General features: G+C 31.7%; 2 protein-coding genes and 1 pseudogene across 3 annotated transcripts; 2 read left to right on the top strand and 1 right to left on the bottom strand.

The window, feature by feature from the left end:
- Positions 1–192: 192 nt before the first annotated feature.
- Positions 193–4708, top strand: LOC148210622 (putative inactive receptor kinase At5g10020; annotated as a pseudogene).
- Positions 4709–14204: 9496 nt separating this feature from the next.
- On the top strand, positions 14205–15181 carry LOC148210621 (NDR1/HIN1-like protein 13). Its single transcript, XM_088125403.1, has one exon. The coding sequence runs from the start codon at positions 14265–14267 to the stop codon at positions 15063–15065; it is 801 nt and encodes a 266-aa protein (XP_087981529.1). The 5' UTR covers positions 14205–14264; the 3' UTR covers positions 15066–15181.
- A 4657-nt stretch (positions 15182–19838) lies between these two features.
- LOC111024088 (Fe(3+) dicitrate transport system permease) lies at positions 19839–22960 on the bottom strand. Of its 2 annotated transcripts, XM_088125402.1 has the most exons (4): positions 22608–22959; positions 21508–21835; positions 20140–20254; positions 19839–20006 (listed from the first exon to the last, which is right to left on the bottom strand). In XM_088125402.1, the coding sequence occupies exons 1-4, from the start codon at positions 22753–22755 to the stop codon at positions 19962–19964; spliced, it is 636 nt and encodes a 211-aa protein (XP_087981528.1). In that variant the 5' UTR covers positions 22756–22959; the 3' UTR covers positions 19839–19961. The 2 variants fall into 2 exon arrangements, with proteins under 2 accessions (XP_087981528.1, XP_087981527.1); XM_088125401.1 differs by having other exon boundaries at positions 19839–20254; positions 22608–22960.
- Between the last annotated feature and the right edge of the window lie 725 nt (positions 22961–23685).

Below are 23685 nucleotides of genomic sequence, written 5' to 3'. Positions count from 1 at the left end.
TTTTTGGTATTTTGCCTAGAATTCAATTGATGCAAACATTTTCAGTACAACAGTAGTGAGAATCTAAATTCGCGACAGCGAGAAGATGGAGACGGAGAAAGAAGGCAATCCCATCATCTTCATCCTTGATGAGGTGAATGCATTGGGATCTGAAAGAGCGGGTACTATTCAAACATGCCAACCGATTCAGAAAAATCAACTCTCAAGTCAAAGTCAAGGAATCAAACTTCAAACCCTTCACTTCATTTCATTCATTCATTCATCCTCTCTCTCTCTCTCTATCTCTCTCAATAAAAAAAGAAAGCTGATTAGTTGGCAGCACTACCTACCAGCTTCCCACTCCCCTACTGCTACTCTAATTCCCCCTCTGATCTCCATTTTCACTCCCTATTCCCAATTTTTCACCATTTTCCCTCTGCACCCACTTCCATTTTTGGCCTTCTCCGCCCTCTATTTCACTTTTCCACTTCTTTTGGAATGTGGGTTCTTACGTTTTCCTGCTCTGCTTTCAGTTTCTCTCGATTCCCATTATGCTCCCTCCTCCCCAATTCTCGGGATCTGACCCCTGAGGAATTTGGCCACTGATTTCACCTCTTCCCCTTCCACCCCTTTTGCCCATTTTGCTCACTGCTGTAAATTCTTGCTCTTGGATTCCCAATTCTTGTTCTCTGTACATCACTCTTTGAACCCACAAATTAAGGTTCAAAGTTGGAGCTAGCTCGGACTTGTATTGGCTCTGTCTTGTTTCACTTACGTTTCCCATTGGAGATTTTGGGTTTTGGGCTCTTTGGTTGGCTTGAGGAGCAATGCAGGTAACCTGTTTGATAGTTTTCCTGTTGTTCTTGTTTGTGAATGTTTTGGGACAGTCTGATTTTGATGCACTTTTGGAGGTCAAGAAAGGCATTGTTAAGGACCCTTCTGGCAGCTTGATTCATGGGAATCTCTCTCCCTGGATTCTAATGGCTGCCCCAGTAATTGGTTTGGAGTTGTTTGTGTCAATGGCCGTGTCACTTCTCTTGTTCTTGATAATGCTGGTCTAGTCGGTGAGTTTAGTTTTGCTGCCATTGGTGGTCTTTCTATGCTTCATAACTTGTCACTTTCAGACAACCAGTTCACTGGGACTATAGTGAAACTTGGTTTGTTCAAGTCACTTGAATTCTTGGATCTATCTCGCAACAAGTTTCGCGGTTCGGTACCCGAGTTGTTGTTCGGTTTAAGTAACTTGGCGTTCCTTGATCTCTCTTCAAACCAATTTGATGGGGCTTTCCCTTCTGGTTTTAGTAAGCTGGAGAAGTTGGAGTATGTTGACTTGCGGGGTAATGGCTTTTCGGGGGATATCACACGGCTTTTGTCTCAAATGGGTAGTGTTGTACATGTTGACTTGAGTAGTAATCAGTTTACCGGTTCGATGGACGCGGGAGTTGGGAATCCGTCTTTCATCTCGTCAGTTCAATATCTCAATATTAGTTATAATCTCTTGACTGGAGTGCTCTTTCCTCATGATGGGATGCCATATTGATAGCTTGGAGGTTTTTGATGCCAGTAACAATCAGTTTGTTGGCACCATACCTTCCTTCAATTTTGTGGTCTCCCTACGGATACTTCGACTTGGAAGCAACAAGTTATCGGGGTCGCTTCCAGGAGGTCTCTTTACGTGAGAGCTCGATGCTGTTGACTGAACTGGATCTTAGCCTTAACCAGCTTCAAGGTACCTATTCACATGATACATTGTCTTTTGAAGGAATGTTATATGCTCTCTTTTGACCATTTAAATTTTAAATGCATATTGATTTGTTAATATCTTGACTGTTTAAAATTTGAACTTCTTAAGAAATTTGACATTGTTATTCATTGTAGCATTTATGCTTCAATAGAAGAATTGAAGATGCCTTCAAGGAAGAAAAAAATGGCAATAGTAGAAGTTTGGTTCTTTATACATTAGTTAAGCCTAAACCCGCATGGTCGGTGAAATGAGCAATATTGAGTTAAAAAGACGAGTGCATCTTCTTTTTACATTTCGAAATCGAGAGAGAAAAAAAAACAAACAAATACAATGAAGAAACAACTGTTTTCTATTCCAATCATGTTGAAGTTATGGGTTACAATTTTTCAATGGCCCTGTATCTTTTGCCTTCTAATGTGTTTCTTTACTCATTTAGTTATTCCATGACTGTTAGAAGGAACTATTCCATCTAATGAATCTAGTAGTCGTTCCCTGTTCGATTTTTCAAACGAGTCTTACTGTTCTATAGTAGCAGATGAATATGGTTTTGTCTGATCATAAACCGTAAAAGCATCTCAAATTCTGGTTCCTCCGATTATCTATCTTCTTAACTTCTAACGACTTAATTCCATGGCAGGTCCAATGGGAGTATTACTTCAACAACTCTGAAGAAGCTTAATATATCTTCAAACAAATTGACGGGTCCTTGCCTGCTAATGTTGGGCATTGTGCTGTCATAGATCTCAGTAATAATACGCTGTCGGGTAATCTGTCTCGGATTCAGAGTTGGGGAAATTATGTGGAAGTTATTCAGTTGAGTTCAAATTCGTTGACTGGAACAATGCCAAAAAATCTTCTCAATTCTTGAGGCTAACTTCATTGAAAGTCTCCAACAACTTATTGGAGGGTGTTCTTCCGACCGTGTTGGGTACATATCCCGAACTTGAGGTTATTGATTTAAGCCATAACCGACTTAACGGTCCCGTTCTTCTTCCCTTTTTCACTCATTGAAGTTGACTTATCTTAATCTTGCGGGCAACAATTTCACCAGTTCGATACCACTCTCTGATGGTATAGATTCAACTTCAAGTTCTTCTTTACAAAATTCGAGCCTGACATCTCTCGATCTGTCACATAACTCATTGACCGGTCACTTACCTTCAGAGTTGAGTAAGTTCCAAAGCTTGGTGTATCTCAATCTATCCCGAAATTATTTCGACGGTGTCATCCCGAATAACCTTCCAAATAGTTTGAATGGGTTTGACGTGTCGTTTAATAATCTTTCGGGTGAAGTTCCTGGGAACTTGAGGAGGTTTTCGGAGTCGGCATTCCATCCTGGAAATTCCTTACTGATTTTTCCTTCTTCCTCATCAACTCCACCAAAAGACTTCCCTGGTCTATCTTCTACCATGAACCGGTCTCGTATGAAACCGGTCGTTAGAATCGTCCTCATTGCAGGCCTGATTGTAGTTGCTGCATTGGTAGTTATTTTTTGCATTATGTTATATTACAGGGCTCAAAAGTTGGATCGAACGACAACTTCAACCAATGATGGAAAGGAAGGTGCCTTGGAAGAAGCTTCTTCTGTTATTCATCAATCCGAAACCGATAAAAAGAAGAATGCATCAATGCCTTCTTCTGGTTTTCGTCAAGATCTTCTGCCATCTCACCGGGGGGAGGGTCATGTTGGTGGCGACATGTGGTCAGTTCAGACAAGGCTAGAGATATTGGCTATCATGAACCAATAGGAAAAGGGGAAGGGATGTCCTCTCCCATGTCTCTTATGTCATCTTCAAATCCATCACCTTCGAAAAGCCGGCAACATCCCGATAATCCCCGGACACTCAAAGTTCACTCTCCGGATAAACTGGCTGGGGATCTACATCTTTTTGATGGCTCCTTGGCGTTCACAGCGGAAGAACTTTCACGTGCTCCTGCAGAAATTGTAGGGAAAAGTTGCCACGGGACGTTGTATAAGGCAACGCTCGACTCTGGACATGTATTGGCTGTCAAATGGCTGAGGGAGGGAATGGCAAAAGGAAAAAAGGAATTTGCAAGAGAGGTGAAGAAACTCGGGAGTATTAAACACCCGAATTTAGTTTCCGTAAACGGATACTATTGGGGCCCGAGGGATCACGAGAAGCTTGTTATATCAACTTTTATAAATGCACAGTCTTTGGCTTTCTATCTTCAAGGTAAGATCGAATCAATCCGCCTTTACCTCGATGAAACACTGAGTAAATATTAGAAAGTTAGAAACTTATTGCTTATGATTGAATGACCGTTTTTCGTTTTTCTGCAGAGAGAGGAGAGAGGAGGAGTCTTACCATTATCTCTACCGGACCGTCTTAAAGTTGCTTTGGACATAGCTCGATGTCTAAACTACTTCCATAACGAGAAGGCAATCCCGCATGGCAACCTGAAATCCTCAAACATTTTGTTAGAAACTTCGACTATGAATGCACGACTTACAGATTACAGTCTCCACCGCATACTAACCCCGGCTGGCACAGCAGAGCAAGTTTTGAATGCAGGTGCTTTAGGCTATCGGCCACCCGAATTCGCAAGCTCAAGCAAGCCATGTCCATCCCTGAAGAGTGATGTCTATGCTTTGGAGTCATCTTGTTGGAGCTCCTAACAGGAAGAAGTTCAGGGGAAATAGTTTGTGGGATCCGGGAGTTGTTGATCTAACAGACTGGGTGAGGTTCTTAGCCCGAGAAAACCGTTTCGACGAGTGCATTGACAGGATGATTCTCGACATCGACAGTGACGAGCAGCTGCCTAAACAACTCGAAGATATGCTTCAGATGGCTCTAAGATGCACTCTACCAGCAGCTGAGAGACCTGACATGAAAACTGTCTATGAAGATCTTTCAGTGATTGTGCAGTAGAATTGGTACAGAAGCTCTAACATCAAGTTTTTTTATTGCTAACACCATTGTTTTCAATTATCAATAAGCAGTCATTTTTGTCGATTTTTGTCGATTGCGCGTGTTTTCAAGTCGATCCGCGATGTATTTGTTCTATAAACTAGTACATAATCCCATAATTCATTAGCTGGAGTTTGTATTTACAGTTCATGAAGGAATTGGAATTTGGTTTAGGCTATTTGGTGCTCTTAAAGCTCTCAATGATTAAGTTGTTGTATTGTTAGTAAAGAAATTTTTTAAAGAAATATAGGATTTAGTTTGAGAAATGTGATTGGATGCAGATTATTATAATATGAAATATTGGATTTGTAGTTTAGAAATAAAATATTAGAATATTAAGTAATTGTGAAAATAGACGAGATCATATATTTTACGTTCAATATCAAAGACGTCAAAAGCGAGCTAAAAAAGAGTTGAAAATTAAAAAGAAAAACAAAAATTACGAAACTAGGAACTGACTATTTACTATTTAGAATAAAGAAAAAAATTTAAATCATGGAAAAGAATTGAATTAATTATTTTAATACAACATGTGGCAATTTAAACTGTTAGAGAAAGATGCCTAAACTAGATGAGTTATACTAATTGACGAATTTAAATTGAATTTAAACCTTGAATCTCAGTCCCACAATTAAATCAAATTAATTGTTTGTCAAAGTTTCTGAATTTATGACTTTAATCTTATTTGTTAGACTAGACTTAACTAGAAAAACGAATTGAAAATGGAATAAAACTTGAGATTTATATTTTGATGTCATGTTATGATAAAAATAAAGGAAAAAGAAAAGTCAAAAGGGAAAAAAAAATTGTTAAACATAAACTCTTTCAAAAATATATTATATAATTAAATAAACTCCAAAGGAAATAAAAAGAAATAGTGTTGACAAGAAGGAACATGAACAAAAGACGAGTCAAGCCAATAAAACAACTTGGGACCTCCACTTCCTCAAAATAAACCTTCCCTATTCATACAAATGGAGGCACTTTGAAAAAATTAGCAATCTTTTTTATTAAACTACAAAATAGTGTCCATTTGCCAGAGATGTAGTTTTCTTTTTTTAGTTCAATATACGCGGGAGAGGGGAGTCGAACATACGATCTTTTGATCAATAATATATGTGTTAACCAGTTGAGTTAGGTTCGAGTCGGTATTCAATATATAGTTGACATTGAATAATAAAATAATAGCATAGGATCATGACGTTGTAAAAACAATATAATGGTTTGTCAATTTTTTAATAAAAACCACTATAAATTAACTACCTGAATTAAAGTCAGGTCCATAATAAGATATCATCACACGACCTTTCATACTTCACCCCATTAAAGAAGAAACTTACTCAATAATGTATATATGCACTTCATATATAATATCTTTCATAATTCAATTTCACAGAGAAGATTGGACAGTTTCTCCTATTATATTAGGTCAGATGGCTTCACTCTCTTTAATCAACGAGTGACTAAGTGCTTTCGTTCCTTTGGTCTATTGATCATCGATATCTTGCCTTGCCTTTATTAGTGCTTGAATTAGTTCATTGAAACCTGTATTGTTCTAGAGATAGGCCACTTTTTAGCAAGTCTAAAAAACTCTCGCGAGAGGAGAAGTAATGTGAATGATCTCGAGTACGGTTATAAGTACTTACTGAACTTGCTACATCTACCACTAATACATTTACAACTTAGGCGTCATTGAGTTGCAAGAAATACAAACAAAGTCCTAAATTAGTTAGGGAAGAGAGTGATCTGTGGTATATAGATTATCACTCATCTAACCGTAAACAGTTGAAATTAATCTCAAAATTCAAGTGCATTTTGAAGTAAAACTTGATGAGGGTGGATGGTATGGTAAAATGATGTATAAGTGTGGAACAAATAATATATAGAGCCAATGGTGAGAAAAACAAACAAGAAATGACAAAATAAATAAAATAAAAGGGCATTTGTTTGTTGATTGATTCAAATGAAAGCTAAAGTGAAAGCTGAGCAGCTGAAGAAACCCACATCCCAAAGCAATGTATAGAAGATTTTCAGATTTTATGCCATTTTTCTTCACATCCTTCAAATATGGTTGCCATAAGCTGGATTTTCAATCCTATGGAATTAAAAAATAATATAAAAATAAATTATAAATGAAGAAAAAACATATTTAAATGTTACATTCTTAATTTCTTTTTTATATATAATAAAGTCTTCATTGTCACCAAATATTAAGGATGGTATTACATGAAAATACTTCCCATTTAAAAAACTAAAAAAAAAAAATAACGATAAAACAATCTCATAGAGTGTTCACGTAGAATATTAAATTAATTACCTTGTTAAGCACTTGGTCTGATCAATTATCTATAGCAACGATCTATTTCAAATGAAGTTACTATCAACCATGTCATACGCTAGAATTATAATTTATTAACAGGAGTTTGTATTTACTGTTCATGAAGGAATTAGAATTTGATTTAGGCTATTTTCTTAAATCTCTCAATAATTAAGATGTTGTATTGTTGGATTTTTTTAAATGATGTATTTTAAAAAGAAAGACATAAATAATGTAGTTTGAAGAATATTGGAAGGGAAATGACATCTATTGTATTTGTTTTTTTATTTTGATCCACATCTAACATATTTTTTTCAATAGTTTAGATGTCTAGCTTAATTTTATAATTTTTTTTAAATTACATTTATTTTGTTATTACTTTTAAATCTGCATTATTTTGTAATTTGTTCTTAAAATTATATTATTCTTAAAACTATCTTGTATTTTCAAGTAGATTTTTTTTTTTTTTGAAAAAGACATAAGATGTAGTTTGAGAAATGTGATTGGATGCGAGATTATTATACAAATGGAAAATACTGTACGTAGGTTTGTACTTTAGAATATATATACTTTAGAAGATATATATATATATATATATATATATATATATATATATATATATAAAAGATTATTCTACATAATGAAAATATTGTTGGTAAATTTGTATTTTAAGAAATATATATAAACACATGTGTATATATATATATCTATATATATGTATTAAAATATTTGTCCAAACATATTTTCACGAAATTGAAAATTAGCTTTCGCTTTCAAGATAAATACAAATATATGGCAAAGACTAGACCAAAGCCAAACTGAAAAACCGATTAATTAGAATAAATAAATAAATAATAAATAAAAAGTGAATGTAAATAGAAAAAGTTTGAATTAAATACAAACCTTGAATCTAAACCTCGCAATCAAATCAAATTAATTGTTGCCAGAATTTTTAATTTATGACTTTCTTCTCATTTATTAGGCTAGACTTAACAAGAAAGAGAAATAAACTGAAAATGAAAACTTGACCAATAAAATATCATCGATACCGTTGATTTATATCTGTTCATGTAATATTACGATAAAAATAAATGAAAAGAAAAGTCAAAAAGAAAAAATAATCGTTAAACTATTTCAAAGAACAATTAATAAAATCCAAAGAAGCATGTTAGGGTATTGGCACAGTGACAAGAGGCTTGGGTGTTGATATCCAAGATCTAGGTTCGAGTCCTCCGTATCTAAAAGTAAAAAATAAATAAAATAAAATAAAATCCAAAGGAAGAAATACAGAGAAATGGTCTTGACGTTTGACAAGAAGGAACATGAACAAAGGACAAGTTATAAGCCAATAAACCTTCCATTTTCACACAAATGGAAGCACTTTGAAAAATTGGCAAATTTTTTACTAAACTACAAAACACTGCCCATTTTCCAAAGCATGTGGGAGGGGAAAATATAGTTTATAATATTTCTTTTAATTTTATTTCCAATGTTTTAAAAGTCTTAATTTTGTCCCTACATTAAAAAAAGTTTAGTAGACTGAATAAATACTTAAATGATGTGATCGAAATTGAATAATAGAACAGTCTCGCGATAACTAAAAGATAATATTTTATAAAAAAATTATTGTTTATAATAAGAATATTAGTTTTTACAACTCTTGAGTTGTCCAATGAATCCGTTGATTCGGAATCGCGGGATAGAGAGACAGATGCCGAATTGATTTCTTACCTATGTCACAAGATTTTTGTTAGTATCATCTATAATGATAATAATAGATAAATCAAAAACTTTCAATTGAATTTATTCTTTCAATTGGTATTTTACTTATCCATCCGCGTATCTTTCAAAAATAGAAACTTAGGGAAGTGCTTTATAAACATATGGATAAAAATAACGTATTTCATTTAGCCTCGTCATGCCTACTATCACTAGTTATTTCGGTTTTTTACTAGCAGTTTTAACTATAACCTCAGCTTTATTTATCGGTCTGAACAAGATACGACTTATTTGATTGAAATAAATTGAATGCACAATTCAAAAAAAGAAACATTTCTGTGGTATTCCATATATTCTATATATTGTAGAGTTCTTTACCTTGTCAATTCAATTCCAATTCTCGAAATTGGATAATAGAACAGTCTCGCGATAACTAAAAGATAATATTTTATATGAGTTGTCGTTTGTTTTTATGTATAACCAATTTAAGTCTAACTATTTGAATTAAAATCACTCTGAATAAAGTATTATCACAACACATTTCATATCTCACATCTCACTCTGTTGAAAGAATAAACCTACCCAATCAAGTATTACACCAGCACTGCATAACTCATATTATTATTTCACAAATAATATTTCAATGGTTCCAACATGCACCCTTCTCCCTATAATATTAGGCGAGATACCTCTACTCTCTTCAATTTAGCGGGTGATTGAATGATTTTCGATCTTTGATCTATTGATCGTCGATGTCTTGTACTACCTCATTTCTTAATTAGTTTAGAAGTTCTGGAAAGAGGGAAAATAATGTTAGTGGTCTCGAATATATTTGTTCACTATCAAGATATGAGCTTCAATGACAATTTAAAATTGTCATTAACTGGATTTGTGACGGTTTGTAACTATCATAGATTATGGCATCAAAGAAAGGGAGAACGTACGTACATGACAGTTTTTGAAAAATTGTCATCGATGCATTCGCAAAACATGCGCACTACTAGGTTTACAACTAGCAGCCACATCAGTTTCCATCACTTATTTTAACGTAAAATTATTCGAGACATTTAAAATAATTTTAGAGATAAGTAAAACTTTTTACATGATGGGGGTAAAGCTGAAGTATGTTCAAGAACAATTTAACCTAACTAATGTAAAACTTTTAAAACTTGTGAATTGTAAAATGATGTATGAGTGAGAACCAAACATGAAATGACAAAAAAGGGCATTTGGGTGCTGATTGATTCAAATGAAAGCTATAAAGTGGAAGAAGTTGAGCAGCTGAAGAAATCCACATCCCCAAGCAATACATACATAGAAGATTTGAAGATTTTGTGCCATTTTTTTTTTCTATTTCTTCCTTTTTTTAATAAATAAAAATTAGAATGGTATGACCTCAACACCCCTACCTAGATTCAATAATATGATAAAACAATATTTTTAGTTATGTTTTGAATAAAATTAAAAACGGGAACCAGAAAACAACTTGTTTTCGTTATTTCCAAAATTTCTATACAAAATATTTAGATTTTCAAATACTTAAAGGTTTCTTAATAAAATTAGAAACGATAAATAAGAAATATGAAAATTACCAATCAAGTCTTTTAAGGTACTTTTATCTATGATGATATCACTTCATTAATTAATATAGAGAATTAGAATGTAAATAGGGTTATAAATAGAGATTATCTATTTCTAATATATTAAAATATTAATAAGGTTTATCATGTGAATTACATGGAAAATGTGACAAGAATTTTCAACCATTCATCTCACCAAAATATATACTTTTTTTTCTTTAATGGATGGGTTTGAAGAAATTGTCATTTTGGTCTGTTTACACTTCATCTGAAGAAGTCATATATGAATAATTTGGGTAATTACCAACTCCTCCCTCCCTCCTCATTTTTCATTTTAATATTATCCAAAATGAGACCTTCAAGAACAAGTTTGTTGGGGGCACCTTTGGGAATTTTTCCAATCTAGTGTTTATTGTTTAAAAGATTTCAATTTAATCCTTTATATCATAATACTTTTCAATTTAGTCTCTCATTATGGGAGAATGTTAAAATTGGTAGATGAAAAATCGGCATAATACGTAGTAAATTAACGAAAATTTTGAAGATAGAAAATGTTATCTAAGAGAAGGAACTCAAAATTTCTACTAATTTAGTAAAAATATAGAGAGAATCAGAAATTTCCATTTTTATCTGACATTTTTTTCTCTCTAAAATTATGCGAATTTACAGAGTATCAAGGCATGTAAGTTTAATGCCAATTTTAACATTAACTAACGTTGAAGAATTAAATTGAAAAATGTTAAAACATAATCAGTTGAAAACGTCTAAAACATTATGGACTATTGAAAAAATGTCCAAACACGAAGGACTAAAACATATATCTAGTCTATCGATCTACTTTAGATCTATGTTTTCTTACAGTAAAAAGTCAAAATATAATTTTGGATTCCTAAAATTTATCCTTATTTTCAATTTAATCACTAAAAATTATTGTCAATTCTTCAAATTTCGATAAGCTAATCGATCTAAATTAAAATCTTTCAAAGAAATAGTAGCCTTACATTTTTATTTTTATACATATAACATTTATGATCTTGAATGATCAAAATTTTCTAGCAAGATTTTCTTTAATAATCTTCCAACTTATTTTTTCTTCTTTGATTATTAAATACGCTTTAACCCAATCCATTTTTTTAATTTTGTGCAAGTATAATAATGTCTATATCATTAACTCCATTTCAAGAATTATTAGTTATACCTGGAATTTAAATTTTAATTAATAATAAAGATTGAAATTTAAATTTATTAAAAGTTAAGAAATTAAAATAGAAGCTAGGGACTAAATTAGAAAAAACTTAAGGTTTAAAAGGGTACTTTTACTTCAAAAAAACCAAACATACGTGATACTGAAAAAAAAACATTATTTTTTTTAAATGCAAATAAAACACAAAATATGAGCTCATATTTAGAGAGACCTTGTTTGGCTCCATTTATTTTACATTTTAAAAAACGGAGTTGCATTCTATGTTTTTATTGTTTTTTAATGTGTTTGGTAGATTAAAAAATTATTCAAAGTGTTTAATAATATATATTTGTAAAGTATTGTTAGTTACAATATGAAATAATATTAATTAATTTATTAAAATATATGTTTTAGATTCTGTAGAATTATCATTTTACAATATTATATAATTTGTAATATATCATATTTTACATTTTTTTTAATTTTAATAAAAATGAAATAAGTTTATAACATGAAATAGTATATTTATCAAAATAAGAACACCAAAAAATATGAAAAGAATTTATGAATTTGCACTGCAAATAAAAATGTTGTTTTCGAAATTCCCACCATTTGAATTACCAAAGCAATTTTAGAATAAATATGTTATATTAATTGAATCTATTTGATTATTTAGAGAACTTGAGGACAAGAAATAAATATGTCCCATAGTTTTTGGGTTAAAAAACTATTTTGATCCATGTACTTTCAACGGTGGACTTTCAAAATGTTCACTTTAGTTCCTTGTACTTTCAACTTTGGTTCATTTTAGTTTTTGTGCATTTGTTTAATTTCGTCCTTATATTTTAAAAGTAACCATTTTGTCCCTATTTGTTGATTTTTTTTAATAAAGAAATATGTTGAGTTTATTGCCGTGTTGAAACTATGATAAGAAAAAAAAAATAAAATTAAGAAACCAAAATCATCACTTTTTTAAAATGTACATAGATTAAAACGAACTAAAATTAAAAATACAAAGATCAAAATAAACATTTTGAAAATAAAAAAACTAAAATCAAAATAGTATTATTTTGACTGAGGCTAAGGCGCTTCAGGGATAGGGAAGTTGTTGTTTTTTTTTTTTAAATCTAAAGTCTTTTTAAGTCTCCTCCCGAACTAAGGCTATAATTCCAAATCTAGAATGTTCAACAATTCCGCGTTCCTATTTGGAACGAAGGTTTATCCCTTCCCACGTGTGAGGAAAGATCCTCTCTCTCTCTCTCCTCTTTCTCTTTGATGAAAACAAAGATATGAGAGAGAAAGACCGTGTCTGCCAACTCAACTCCACGGCCTGCCAAAAATTATATACAATTTTTTTAATTGGTTTTTTATGAAAAAATTAATATATCTTTATTCTTCTTCCAATTGTCTCTAATACATAAATTACCGTTTTTTTATGTTTTAAAAATACAGATCATATTTTTTATTTTTAAATAAAATAAATAGATATCTTAATCGATATGTTATTATTCTTTTTAATATACATTAAAGTTTACGTTTATTAGTTTGGAATAGCATATTTGGAATTTGGTAAATTATATTATGAGATGAGCTTAATGTTTTAATTACTTTTTTTCTTTTCTTTTTTCTCCTTTTTGATATACTTAATTAACTAATGGAGTTATAATGGGAAGGTTTAGTTATAACGATTTGGTAACTTTGTGTGGATTATTGCTCAAATTCAAATGTTGGAGATGCTATTGTTATAACTCCTATAAATCATAAACGATTTCAATAAATTTTCTAGAAAAGTTATATGTTTAACCCAAAAAGTAATGATAAAATTAAAATTATAACGCAGTGTTCCTAAAATTTAAGGAGTTTTAATTATATACTTCAACTTTCGAATTTGATTTTAATAAATTGTTATCATTAAATCTCACTTAATATACATGACCATATCAATTTTGTTTAAATACGGTAAGTTTTAAATTGACAGAATTAATGAAAAATATTTTACTTGACACAAGATTGAAAGATAAGGAGTCTGTAAAGAAATGTTTTAAGGTGGAGTAAAGGTTAAATTACAATTTTAGTCTATAAATTTTGAGAGTTGTGTCTATTAGATGTTGAACTTCTAAATTTCAATTTTGTGTATAATATGTCCTTAAACATTAAAAAGTTTGTAATTTAACTTTCAATTTTGTGCCATCCACGAACTTTAAAAATTTGACCTAAGACTAAAAGTTCTACCTAACAGACAACAAGTGGGGTAGGAGATTCGAACTTATGACCTTTTTTTATCGTAGATAGGTGTCAATTAACGTATAGTAACATTTCTATTTCCGCGTTTTGAGAAATAAAATTTTTTATAACTACCGACCTGAGTTTAACTCGACATTTAAACATCTTGCTCTGTTTGATTAGTATTAAATAATTACTGGGTATGTTCATATTTGTTTATTAAAAATAATAAACAATAACACAACTACAAAACCTAAATAAACAAGAAACCATGTTATCAATAAATCAACGAGATTAGTATAAATTTAATATTTTCTTGAGATAATAATAAAGAGAGAGATAAAAACCGACGGACAAAAAAGGCGCGTGAGAGAGAGTACCTTATTTGACGTGTTCGGCGACTGCGGCGCGTGCGCAAAATCTCTGACACCCAGTCATGAACTGTACCTCACATTTTCTTTCATTTTCTCTCTCTTTTTTTATTTTAAAAATTATTTTCTATATTTCCTCTTTTATATATAAATTCTCCTCCTCCTCCTTCTCCCACCTTCTTCTTCATCCATTTCTCTGCTCTTTTTCTCCCACTCCCATGGCGGAACGCGTCCATCCCGCCGATTCCCCCCGTCCGAGCACTTCCTCCGCCGCCTCCGACGTCGCCACCAAGCCTCAGCCTCTCTCTCCCGCCGCCGAGAAGCCGCCTCCGACTCCTGGAACCTACGTCATCCAGATCCCCAAGGACCAGATATACCGCGTTCCGCCACCCGAAAATGCTCGCCGCTTCGAGCAGTACACTCGCCGCAAGCACCGCCGCAGCCGCTGCTGCTGCTGCCTCTACTGGCTTCTCGCGATCTTCCTTATTCTCATCGTTCTCCTCGGAATCGCTGTTGCGGTTTTCTACTTCGTCGTGCGCCCTAAATCGCCTAATTACTCGATCGACGCCATCGCGATTAGAGGAATCAACTCGTCCGCGGCCGCCTCGATCTCTCCGGAGTTCGATGTCTCCGTCCGAGCGGATAATCCGAACAAGAAGATCGGAATCTACTACGAATCAGGTAGCTCCGTCCAAATCTATTTCTCCGATGTGAAGCTATCCGACGGCGTTTTGCCTGCCTTCTTCCAGCCGCCGAAGAACGTCACTGTGTTCGGATCGACGTTGAGCGGAACCGGCGTAAATCTGTCGACGAAAGCGAACGAGGCGCTGATCGATTCGCAGAGGCGGCAATCGGTGCCGTTGAAGGTGGAGATTCGAGCACCGATCAAACTGAAAATAGGATCGGTGAAGACGTGGAAGATCAGAGTGAAGGTAGTATGCGACGTGACGGTGGATCGGCTGACGGCGGCGGCGAAGATCGTTTCGAAGAACTGCGATTACAGTGTGAAGCTATGGTAGAAGGAAGTGAGATTGAGTTTCTTCTTCTTCCTCTTTTTCTTTTTTCCTTAATTTTAATTTAAATTTTAGAAATGTTACTGTAAACTTTGTAATGAATATACACATGATTTTGATTTTTTTTTCCTTAATAAAGTTTCCTTAAAAGAACGAAATTATAAAATTGGATTTATTTTAAATTGATGGATTAATAAAGAGGGCAAATGGTAAGAATTTGGAATTAGGGCTGAAAACGTGGAAGCATGTTTTTATTTTTATTCCGCGTACGCGTGATCTTGGGGAATGTGGATTTTGTTTCAAATGCATTTTGGATAAAAATAAATAATTGGAGAAAAATTAAAATTAAAATTAAAATTAAAAATGATTGGAACATTGCGAGAATATGGATATTACTCTTACGAGAATATGGATATTCATTACCACGTCAAACATTATTTTAAAATAATGTGGGTTCATCACTAATAAAAAATTATTTATTAAAAACGATATTAATTTTTTTAGTACAGCAACCTCATGGTTAGAGGTATATGTCAATTACTGCTGAGCTGCTTGCTTTCGCAAAGGGCAATTAATATTAAAAAATTGAAGAAGTTATTAGATGTTTTAACCATCAAAATCATATTAGTTTTTTTTCCAATAAAAAAACCTCAAAATGGTTTATCTTCCAACTATCGGTATAAGTCATACATTATACTCTAAACTTATGAAATCGTCGTAACTTGTTCAAAATGGTTTAAAACATCTCTAAAGTATAATGATCGTTAAAAGAAAAAAAATTGAAACCACCGTAAAACTATGACATTTGTGCAAATATATTTTTAAACTTATGAAATTGTTACAATAAAATTTTTCGACATTTACTTTTTTTTTTATATCCTATCCGGACCAACTAAGTAATTCCTATGATAGATGGTTATTATGAGGTTTGAACTAATTCTCTCTTAATTAACTTAATCCCTTTCGACCAATAGAACACACATGATGATTAAAAATTTTCGATATTTACTAGTTGGAGTTAATTTATAACCATAGGATTTAATGTAACAACTTTAACTTTATAATGGTAATTAAGAAAGTTAAAAGAGTGATAGTAACAAACAAACTTATAGATCATTGTTCCTTCAAATAATAATAAAAAAAAAACCTATCTTATAGGGTTTTTGTGCAATTTTTCCTAAACTTTATTATTATCTTTATCCTTTCATCAAACTTTACTAGATATTTCTATTGTTAGTAAGAAGTAGGAGAAATTCAAATTGAGAATTAATTCATAATTTTTTTAGTACACTTTAATTTATGATTATACCTCAAAAGGATTGGACGAATTAATTTATTTTTTGTATAACATTACTAAAATAAAAGGTAACAATTAACCTGAACATATAACTCATCTAGTTAACGTATATATTCTCGATTATCACATGCCTTGATATTACTAAACCAAAAAAAAATGAAATAAAATAACAACCAAAATCACATTAATAAAACTCATTAATCTCATGTTTCTTTATTGATTTATAAACCAAAGTTATAAAAAAAAAATAATAATGTCTTTAATAACAAAAGAACAAATTGAGTGGAAGAGAGAGACCTTGAAATTGTCATTGGAGCTTGTGGGGTTGCCAATTGCATGCAAATAAAATGAAACAGTTGCCAATTTGGAAAATTCACAAGTTTTGGGTAATGAATTTAAAACCCTAAAGTCTTTTTTCTTTTTTTTTTTTTTTGGGATAATTTGGACTTTTTCAAATTGAGGTCACAAATACTCTTACTTTTCTAGAGTTTATATTATATAAATTCTAACTCTAGTTTGGAAAATGTCTCCATCTAACCCTAAACTCACCATACATTGGTTTGAAATAATCTTCATCAAACTTATTTATGGTTACTAAAGATTTTAGTCCCAAAAAAATGGAAAAAAAATTAAGATAAATAAAAATTTCTCGTCAATGTTATCCTTTTAGTAATGGTTTGAATTAAACGAGTGGGAGCCAAAATGAAATGAGTGGTATTTTTATTATAAATTTTACGTCAAATTATAAATTTAATATAACCCTTTAATTTTGAGCCAAATTTCAATTAAGATCTCTACCTGAACTTTGAAAAATGTTTATATTTTGTTTATGTTAATATCGAACATTGACATGGCATGTCTAATAAATAAATATTGGTTGATTTGGTGTGACATGACAGTCTGCTTGTCACTATATAGATATTTTATATGTCGTATAATTTTATTGAAGGATTAAAATGAATTATTTTTTTATGATATTTTAAATATGCCTTTTTACACCATAATCATGAAATTACATACTATGTTTTTATTAAATTCTTTCTATAATAAATGTTAACATTAATATACATGCTATTGGTTAAATTTCCATAAGACTTGCAAGCTAGATGCCAATCAAATTATAATTATTCTTTTTTCATGAATTTTTAGTAATATAATAATATGATGTTGATTTTATTTAGGTAATTTAATCTATAAGAAAAAATTGTTACATCACTTAGATTTTATCTAAACTAATCTAATCAAGGCATCAAATAAGAAAAATGGTTGAATTTTTCCCAAAGTATATTTAGTCAGCTGAGAATAAGTCAAAATGAGATCACTAAGAAGAAATTTATTGAGTTTTTAGGTTAAATCTTTTTTCTAGATAAAGTGTCAAATTGTTAAGACATGTTTGGTATTCAACTTTGATTTGATTTATCTGTTTTTCCAAATAAATATAATTTAATGTCTACCAAATAATTAACATGTCAAATAATCGACAAGATCGATCATTTTTTTAGTATTTATGGGCTTGTTTGATAATGTTTGTGTTTCTCGTTTCCTCTATTTTAATAAATAAAAATATAATTGTATGCTTCTTGTTTCTTGTTTTTTCTTCTTGTATTGAAAAAATAAACATAAACATGTTACCATTTCTCCGTTCTCTAAAATGAGAAACGAGAAATAGAAATGTTATACTATATATTTTTTTTTTTACATAAATACAACAAATGCGGGAATGGAGGATCGAATCCCGACCTTTATAGGAAAGAAACGAGATGCATAAACAATAAACAACTGAGCTAATTTTATGTTTCTTTTTTTAGTTGAAATAGAAATATAAACAATTTGAATTTTAAATCCTTCTTATGTATGAAAATTTTGAAAATATGAAATTATCACAACCTCAAATTATAAATTAACATTATTGTCATTGATATTTAAGATTTTCTATAATTTGTATTTTTCGTTACTAATATTGACATTAAGAAGATACATTATATGAAAAAATGACTCCCTCAAATCCATATTCCATCTTTTTGCCTTTTATTTGTTTATATATTTATTTGTCAATTTCACATGAACTTTTGGAGAGAGAGAGAGAGAGAGAGAGAGAGAGAGAGAGAGAGAGAGAGAGAGAGAGAGAGAGAGAGAGAGAGAGAGAGAGAGAGAGAGAGAGAGAGAGAGAGAGAGAGAGAGAGAGAGAGAGCAATTTCACCATGTAAATTTCAAAAGTTGGTAATTGGTATCCCCATTAAAAATAATAATAATAATAATAATAATAATATAATAATAATAATAATAAGTAAAAAATCTGACCCTTTCTGCAATTAAAATGATTGCATAATTTTTATTATTGGGAAAAATATCCTTCCCGTCGATTTCTAGTTTAATTTTCAATTGTTCACTATTTTTTAATATTCTATTTTACCTCTAAATTTTGAATTTAATTTTTATTTGGTCTCTAAGATTGAAAAAATATTACATTTTTATTCTTTAATTTTGGACTTAGAGCATAGTTTCTATTTACATTTTTATTTTTGAATTTTGAGTTAATATTAATTTATAATATTATATGCTTACGGGATAAAAATATTTATTTTATATTATTTTCATATAGGTGATGCGGCGAAAAAAACAAATCTCTCTCTCCTACGGCCATCCCGTCCCACCGACCAATTAGAGCTCTTTCTTTTTTTTTTTCTTTTTCTTTTTTCTGACAAAAAATTGATCTTTGAAATACAATTACTACAATTAATATTTACTCACAAAATTTTAATAAAAGGAGTCGTTTAGAGCTTAGAATGCAAATAACTTTGAATTTCATATTTTCTCTATTCCACTACCACTATTAATATTTGCTTGCACAATTTTAATTATTTCTACATGAAAAAATAAGTCTTGTAGAAAGTAGAATGCAAATGACTTTACCACTAATAATATTTATTCCTTACATAATTTTAATTATTTCTGCGTGGAAAAAAAAAGTCAGGTAGAAATTAAAATGCAAATGACTTTGTATACTATTTTATGTGCTATATATATATTTTAGATTCTCTATGGAAAACAATCTTTTATTTCATACTTAGTAGAAAAGGTTAATAAAATATATTAATAATTTAAAAAATCGATATAAGAGGATCAAAAAAATTATTTCCCATTTTTCAACATCTTTGAGGAAAAACTTTTTCCAAATCTCTAATCCCATTTTTCTTAATATCCTCGAACTCGAGCCAATTTACGTATATCTAGACTAATCTACATTTTGTTGGGAAGAAACTCGTGAAATATTAAATCCGAATAATTTTAACTCATTCTCTTTGAGTCATTTACTTTTTTTTTACTAGCCCGAAATAACGAGGTCAACCTCTATGATAGTTATCTCAATCTCATCTTATAAATGGAGATTCTCCACTCTAATCGGGGCGGGAACCGGGGACTGGAAATGTTTTGCTAACCCTAATTAAGATTTGAGTTACCTTCAAAGAAAAAAATATAAGTGATGGAAAAGATGTGATATCCTATTAATCATACATGGAAAAGATTCTTAAATGTGACAAAATAGCAACAAAGGCAAACAAGAAACTGACCTTTAAACCCACTTGATGCATATAATACAGGATTCAGAAGTCAGTCTTGAAATTTCCCACAAGATAAAAAATAAGTATCTGCAGGACAATATAAGATGAGATAAATCCTTCAAAGTACAATAATTTTCCTATGCAAATTGTCTCCAATGGAACCTCCATGTCCATGGTGGTCGTGGTCATGGTCGTGAAAAACGAGAGTCAGAATACCTACCACGCACAACACCGAACCTACTAGAAGTTTGTCGTATCGTTCAACCCAGTGAAACTTGAGCTGGCTGGCGCCGTAGAATGACAGAGCTACCAACGAAGTCATCACAGTTATTGTGCTGCAAATCCAAAATCAGAGTCAACCTAGTATCGATGGAATGAATCTCAGATTTAAAATTGCCTTTTGAATGTGTATGGTATGCATGATCATGAATGGTTTTTTAAGCCCTGAGTTCTTAGGTTAATAACTAATTAGAACTCGAAGCGGAACAGAAATCATTCAAACTAAGCAATCAATTCCTTGGAATGTTAAGAAATAAATCAAGTGCGCTCCTTCACAAACATTATAACATTGATATGTCCAACTTAAATGCAACGCGTAATTAAATAGTAGAGGGAATTGATTCAAGTGATGGTAACCACCTACCTAGGATATAGTTTTTTTTTTTTCTAAAATTCTAAAAATATTCAGTAGGAGAGGGCAACCACATTTGCTTCGAGGAAAAGGAGTATATTCCATAGCAGTGGTCTTGGAGTTCTTCTTTGAACAACTATTTTCATGGACATCTTTTTCGACCGGACCGAGAGACGGATGAATTTGACTACAACAAAAATGGGGTGTGGGGATTTGAGAAAATGAGTCATATGCCTTAATCGTTGAGCTATACTCATGTTGACATGATTTATTTCTCCTCATAAGCACTATACAATGGATTAACATCTGCCCAGATACTAGGGATAGTAATTTTCGATCTTAGACTCCTCTCGAATCTTCTTTGCCAACAATTTTTTTACCATTTGGCGTCCCCCTCCCCACAATATGCATCCTCCCCATTCATTTCATAAACTATGAAGTTAAAAATTTCAAAGACAAATATAGATTCTTTGCTTGGCTTCTAGCTATTGGCAGGATCAAACCAACGATTTCATTGAAAGATGCTCTATGGGACTTGGTCTAGTGGTATGTGTAATGTAAGCAAAGTTCTGATATCTCTTATAGTTTTGTCCATTCTATTAAGAGATTTGGAGAGAATTTCCGGAGACCACATGTTTCTCATTCGCTTCTCTCCCTAGAGGAACCAAGATTGGATTGAGGAAGTTTTTTTGTGTCCACCTTTTTAATGCTTCTCTTTTGGCCAAAGTCAATAAACTAGTCTCTTTATAAATTATATGTGTGTCTATATATATATATATTTTGTCTTTTTTTTTTTTTTGGTAGCCCCCTTGGCCGACTTAGGGATGGTATTTTTAGGCAGTTTTCATTTTCTTCTATCCATTTTTCTTTATAAAAGTTGGTTTCCTTCTCCAAAAGAAGAAAAAAATTGCATAATGTACAACAGACAAGAAAGTTTTGCGCCCAAAGAATTGATACCTGAACAGCAGCACTATGATGGCAAGCACCATCATGGAAGATGAATTTCCAACAGCAAGAAATACTGGAAGAGTGGTTGCACAGGGAGACAACGCGGGTACAAGGACAAGACCAGCAACGGCCATTTTCTCCATTGGTTGGTTGTGGGTGTGACTGTGACTACCTCTTCCAGTCATAAACAACAAAACATAACAACCTCCAAGAATGATAAGCAAAAGTGAGGCCAGCTTATGCACAGTTTCTTCACCGGCAATGGTATTAGCCATTGTGATTGCTGTTATTCCAAGAAGTGAAGTAGATATGACATGCAAAATTGCTCCAAAGGCAGCTGCAAAAACAAATATGCAGCTAAACATAAGATTTCCAATTGCAAGCATTCTGAGACTAAAAAATACACAAAACATCCCTTCCCTAAGTTTTGTAAGATAACAAAATACATGAACATTTCAGGCTTCTATATTATTTTAATTTAAAAAAAATGCACATCTTTTGAGCATTGTAGTCTATAATCCCATTTCAAAAAAACCAAATAAACAATTGATCAAACTAGCTCAGTAGAGGCCAAACCGAACTAACTACTATTACGTTCATGCCCTAAATAAAATATTAAATTTGATCATAATGAGATCTGGAGTCCAGTTGAGTACAAATCAAAATCAGCAAAAATGACATATACAAAATGAATCATTCTGATATATGAGATAAAAAGTGATGATAAAGACCAACTACGATACATAGTTCGTCGTCAGATCTAACAATTAGTTGATAGTTAGGTAAATCCTCCTGCAGCTACCAATTGTCAAAAAAAACGCGCAAAAAACTAAAGCGAAATCTTCGGAAATTATACACAGCGTTGCCACATTTACACCGGACATGGTTGAGAGAAAAACAACAATTTAACAGCATTTTGATAAATCAAGTCCTGCTTCTGCATCAGTAATCTTCCTAATTCCCATACTACCAACCACCATCACAGGAGCTACTCAAGCAACAATCAAACATATTTCCGAGAAACTCACGAGAAAATAAAATCACAAGGATAGTGAAACGAAAGCGAAAATATAAGATCTAAGAAGTGTGACCGATTACAGAAAACATACTGACGAGGAGAGTCCTGGAGAGAGTCCATTTCTGGACGCGGCCGACGACGGAGAAAGGGAGCCAGTGAGTAGGAATGAAGGAATGCAGAAGCGACACCGTCGCAATTCCTCCGATTGTGGACAGATCTTCTGCAGTAAAACCTTCCATTTACCTCCAAAACGAACCAAATCCCTCGCCAGACGACGTAAAAATCGCGTATTTCGCTACTCCGGTAGAATTTCAACTCGCCGGAATGGAATCGGAGACAGATCTAGTACTGAAATTGAAAGATTTCTGCATCGGAACCAATCCGGAGCAATAACTTTGATACCAGAGCTTTCATCGGTTTGCTTTGGTTCTGTGCTTTTAAATGTTTTTCTTTAATCTTTACTAATAATTTCTCTATTTAATTTTTTTAAATATAATTGTTTATAATTTTGCCAAAAAAAAAAACCTTATTTATAAGGATCTTTTTTATGAGAATTATATTTTATTTGTCTAAAAAATTATTTGTTAGTTTTTTATTTTAAAAAACACTTGTAAAGTATTATACAAGTTTTAAAAAATAAAAATTGACTATTAGAAAATGATATCGGTTTTTAAACTTTCGTCTTCTTAAATTACTAGTAATTTAACACGAGCATTGCACGTGGTATCTTAATTTTATCGCATGATATATTAACGTTAATTTTAGTTATAAAAAGTTATGAATCAATCAATTACTACAATAATTTTTATTTATAACAAAATAAATTATCTATCAATATTAAGTGATTTTTCTGATATATTTTGATAATTATTTATTATTTTCAAAATTTAGTAACACTTATTAAAATAAATAGCTTGGAATAAATTAATTTACATATATTTACAACAACCTCGTGGTTAGATAAACATGCATTAACCGTTGATAAGCTATGCTTTTGTTGGCCTTAAAAATGTTGTTATTGTGTGTCTAACAATAATATTCGTAGAAAGTATATCATAAAATAAAATGATAGGATAGTTATTTATTCTTCATGTATATGAGAAAATCAAAAATTAATACTGTCGTATTTAAATAAAACAGAAACCTAAGAATTTTTAAATATGTAAAAA

This window comes from Momordica charantia (assembly GCF_013281855.1).
Source record: "Momordica charantia cultivar OHB3-1 chromosome 6 unlocalized genomic scaffold, Mcharantia_2.0 BLBB01000006.1, whole genome shotgun sequence".
Lineage (NCBI taxonomy): Eukaryota > Viridiplantae > Streptophyta > Magnoliopsida > Cucurbitales > Cucurbitaceae > Momordica > Momordica charantia.
Note: the sequence above shows the minus strand (reverse complement) of the source record. Positions and strands in the feature narration are given on the sequence as shown.

Bases quoted from the DNA above. Each gene is read 5' to 3' on its own strand.
- LOC148210621 (XM_088125403.1), top strand. From the start codon at position 14,265: ATGGCGGAACGCGTCCATCCCGCCGATTCCCCCCGTCCGAGCACTTCC.
- LOC111024088 (XM_088125401.1), bottom strand. From the start codon at position 22,755: ATGGAAGGTTTTACTGCAGAAGATCTGTCCACAATCGGAGGAATTGCG. The intron at 21,836-22,607 runs GTATGTTTTCTG...TTGTTTTTGCAG, and splicing joins CTCCAGGACTCTCCTCGTCA to CTGCCTTTGGAGCAATTTTG. The intron at 20,255-21,507 runs GTATCAATTCTT...TTGGATTTGCAG, and splicing joins ATCATAGTGCTGCTGTTCAG to CACAATAACTGTGATGACTT.